Below are 4300 nucleotides of genomic sequence, written 5' to 3'. Positions count from 1 at the left end.
ACATGATGGCAGCATGTCTGCTGCATGCCATCATGTTCTGGCCGTGTCTCTTCATGCCACAGAGCAGCAACACTGCTTGCCATAAATAACTCCTGCCTGAGCCAGCCCAGGTGCAGTCAGCTGTGACTGTCTGGGGAAAGCAGCATGCACGTGTGAGATTACATCACAGCTGTTGTCATTTTTATTTGGCTAAAAATTTACACTGGTACCTAAAAATGTCAGTGACTAGGTGTGTTTTCTGAAGGCTGCTTTGTTGTTTGCAGATGTCTCACTTGATTCCTCCTGTGACCTTGCCTTTAAAGAGCTGGAAAGAGCTAATCGGCTACTTGCTGGGTAACAAAGAACATTACAGGGTAAAGGACGGGGCAGCCTGCTCACGAGGAGACAGTTGCACCCTCAGGAGCCCGCAGCCCGGCCTCAGCTTAATGAAACAGCTTTAGTGCAGCAGACAGCTTTTAGTCTATTAAGTCCCATCCAATCCACTTTTAAACAGCTCCTCAAAGCAGTATGAATTCTGATCTCTGCAGGCAAAGATTTACAAATTAATTTGATTCAACTTTTAGTTCATTTAAGAAATTGAACCGGTTTTCTTTTTCTTTTTTTCTCTCTTGCAGGACTGACAATGGATTGGCCCCAACAAAGATGTAGCAGGTGTTGGGAGAAGACATCCCATCTGAAATGGAGGTGATCGAGGGAGCTGAACGCTGACTGTGCCAACATGGGGTTGCGACTGTTGGCTTGCCTTTTTCATTTGCCCACTGCAGTGATCTACGGGTCCCTGTCGCTGTTCGTTTCCATTTTGCACAACGTGTTCCTCCTGTACTATGTGGACACCTTTGTCTCTGTTTACAAGATTGATAAACTGTCCTTTTGGATTGGAGAGGTTAGTCTTTTCCACAGGCTTCTGTCCTCTTACGTAAGAAATTCTGAAACCAAGACCACTCCTCTCTAGAAGTGTGAAGAGCGTTAGTTGTAATAGCAGCGTTCCCCTCTGGAGAGGGAGCAAGGGAGCCTTCTGAGTGCTAACTTGGGCTTTTCTGGTTTTCCCACTTATATAAAGATAGAACAAGCTGGAATAGAAAACACAGAGACTTTGTTCTTAATACTGGCTTTCCTCTGGGGATGTCGGCGTGTTTCACAGGCAGGGAAAACCACTGGCCTCGCTGTGTTAATCTGGCCGTTGCCCCCAACAGGGGAATTGTACAGCAGTGATGCGTCAGGGAAGGTGCGCTGGGACAGTTCCTGCTGGTTGTTCACCGTGCCAGCTCAGCACTGCTTGCTTCAGTAACAGAACTGAGTCTTTGCGGGAACTGTCCTGTGGTTTGTTTCACTGTCCTGTTTTCTTTCCTAGACAGTGTTTCTGATCTGGAACAGCCTCAATGACCCTCTGTTTGGCTGGCTGAGTGACCGAGTGTTCCTTAGCACACAGCAGTAAGTTAAGTTCCACTTCCAGCAGAAGCTGGGAAGTTGTTTAGTCTCAGGGGGAGATGATGTGAAATTGGCAGCTTTAAAATGGTGGTCTGGTAATGGTTTCTGAGGCATGGAACTCTTAAATACCTCCTTTTCCTGGCATCTTTGAAGTTCAGTGCTCTTTGCATGTTATTTTAGTACCTGGCTGTATAGAGGAAGTCATACCCCTATCAGTTAGATGTGACCCTAACCCTTAACAATCAGGAGTGATACAGAACCTAAAATACGGGTGTCTCAAATCTCACGCCCCTGCTGTATGAGCAAGCCTCTTAGTGGAGTGTTAGAGAGTGTCTGTATGTGGTTTGGGAGACACAAGGGGGAAAAGGACAATTATTTCCACTTGGAATGCCTCAGACCAGTTGTTCCCAAACTCCCTGGATCATGGATCGCTGTTGGCCATTAGCATTTCTCATGTATTTACATCAAGCTTTTAATGAAAATCTTGGTGTGGCTTCCTGCAACTAGTAAAAACTTCAAGTGCTCATTGAAATCATTTACATTGTGCAAAGTGCAGACAGTGCAGCGCTATCAGGAAGAGACTTGCTCTGTAGAAAAAAAATAATCCCTTTCCTTCTTGCTTTTTGGCCTTCTTAAACCCATATTTTCAGTGTGTTCACATATCAGCTGAGAAGGTATCTGATGTGGGTGCTTGTTACATGAGAAAAACCTGTATTTAGATCTATGCCACTTACATGACTTCTTTGGAGATGAAGAATACATGGTCATGCAGGGTTTTGTCCAGGTGTCTAAAGTTTTTGTCTTCTGTTGCAGGCCAGGAGCAGAGATTTCCTCCCCCGAAGTCATTCTGAAGAGGCTCAAAGCGCTAAGCCACAATGGCCCTCTCTTTGCCATTTCTTTCCTGGCTTTCTGGGTTGCCTGGGCTCATCCTGGTTTGCAGTTCCTTCTTTGCCTTTGCATGTACGACAGCTTTCTCACCATGGTCGACCTCCATCACAACGCCTTGCTCGCAGACCTGGCTGTTTCAGCAAAAGACAGGACTAGCCTCAACTTCTACTGCTCCCTCTTCAGTGCCATAGGCTCCCTCTCTGTCTTCATGTCCTACGCAGTGTGGAACAAAGAGGACTTCTTTTCCTTTCGCATATTTTGCGTTGTGCTGGCCCTCTGCTCCATTGTTGGTTTTACCCTGTCCACACAGCTGCTCCGCCAGCGGTTTGAGGCTGATGGGAAAGCAAAATGGGACCAGGAATCAACCCTAAAAGAGTAAGTGTCACCAGTTCTGCAGCAGAGACAAAGGCCTGACATAGCTCTGTAGTGTTCTGTTATGCACTGCATCAAACTAAATGTGTGGGAAGATCCAGGACGAGGCAAACTTTTGTTACTCATCTGTGGTTCTTGTCTGTTGATACAGTTTTCAGAATCACCTCTGTCACACTGGCTCCTAAGGCCCTCTGAAAAGAGGACAAAACTACCTCGTGACACCCCTGGCCCAAACTGGAGGCAGAGCCCTGACCTGCTGTATGGCCATCCAGTGTTTGGAACATGAAATGAGTTAATATCTAGAGCACCCAAGTGAGGCCTGTGAGTGGCAAAATGTCAGAAGCAGCTTATCATGAAAGCATTGCTGCTTGAGCATGAGACCACCTTGCTGCCCATTTCCTCTGGAGTTGGACAAGTGAATGTCTCTTATCCTTTTGCTTGCTTTAGCTACCTGATAGTGGCTGGGCTGTTGGTAGGCCATGACGCAGCTGGTTTCTCACGTTCGGCTCCCTTGCTTTTCCTTGGGCTGCCTCACGTGTCTCTTGTTGTGAGCTGCCAGCATTATGGTGTAGTAACACAGCAGATCCTGATGAGATCTGCCAGGTGAGCTAACCGCTGGGATCTGGAAGAGGAGCGTATGCGTAGTGGAATGGCTAATAAGAGGAGGATGCTTTTATGGACAGAAATCTGAATTTTGGATTCAGAAGACAAATGTTCTTTGGGAGACCTGTTGCCTTTTGTTCTTGCTAGCAATAAGCAAACATTGTTGTAGACTCTACTGTTTTTATTTGGTCCAGGGAGAGGGAAGGTTCGGATGGGAGCTGAGGAGAGACAGCTCTGCGTCTGTGCAGGGAGAGCTGGGGGCTCTCCCCTGCTTGATGTGAGGGATTTACGGTTGCTTTTTTAAACTTCTCTCCCTTCAGGCTGTACATTGAGAAACTCTCCGTCCCCCAGGAGAAGAGGATAACCCTGTCAGAGTATCTCCAGCAGCTCTCCCGGCATCGCAACTTCCTTTGGTTTGTCTGCATGAACCTCGTCCAGGTAGGCGCAGCAGGAACATGTTGTGATTCAGTGGATGAGCATTGGCTTCGGCTGTTTGAGGTGGTGATTCAGCAGTATGAGTTCCCCAGGAAGGGCAGAGCTGTTCCAGCACCCGCTTGCTCTTGGAACCTCTGGCCCGTGCTGGCTGATTCAGCAGCTGGTGGCCACTCTCCCTGCTTGTGACCCGAGGATACTTCCTGAGCAAGCTGTGGGGCGCTCCTTCCTCTCTTTTCAGTGTAGGCTGGATTATGGGGGCTGGCTGAGCTCTGTGCAGCCCATCTGGGGTGCAGAAGCACAAGGCCTGGCTCATGGTGGGGGTGAGTTCAGGAGCGCAGTTTGCTGGGGTGAGTGTCAGCACAGTCTCCTCCTTTCTGCTTTCCTGAGGCTCACATCACTGTTCTCACTGTCCAGCTGGATCCACCTCCCAGCTGGCTTTTGCCATTTCTGTTCTTCATCCTCTTCAGTGATTACTACCAAATGCCGGCAGCCTGCCCAGCTTTGTGTGCTGCAGTCACAGCTCCCATCTCCTTGGGGATCCCTCAGTTCCCCTCAGGCAGGCTCTTGATGCTGG

General features: G+C 48.3%; 1 protein-coding gene across 1 annotated transcript in view; it reads left to right on the top strand.

The window, feature by feature from the left end:
- Positions 1-613: 613 nt before the first annotated feature.
- TMEM180 (transmembrane protein 180) overlaps positions 614-4300 on the top strand; it is a 6613-nt gene continuing 2926 nt past the window's right edge. The window contains exons 1-4 of the mRNA XM_009695417.1: positions 614-883; positions 1352-1431; positions 2242-2691; positions 3612-3729. Coding sequence (XP_009693719.1) covers positions 719-883; positions 1352-1431; positions 2242-2691; positions 3612-3729 — 813 coding nt within the window. The 5' untranslated portion in view covers positions 614-718. The remainder of the gene's footprint in view (positions 884-1351; positions 1432-2241; positions 2692-3611; positions 3730-4300) is intronic.

Source organism: Cariama cristata, unplaced genomic scaffold (assembly GCF_000690535.1).
Source record: "Cariama cristata isolate BGI_N322 unplaced genomic scaffold, ASM69053v1 scaffold40742, whole genome shotgun sequence".
NCBI classification, from domain to species: Eukaryota; Metazoa; Chordata; class Aves; order Cariamiformes; family Cariamidae; genus Cariama; species Cariama cristata.
The sequence above is the reverse complement of the archived record's forward strand: the minus strand, read 5'-3'. Positions and strand labels throughout refer to the sequence as shown.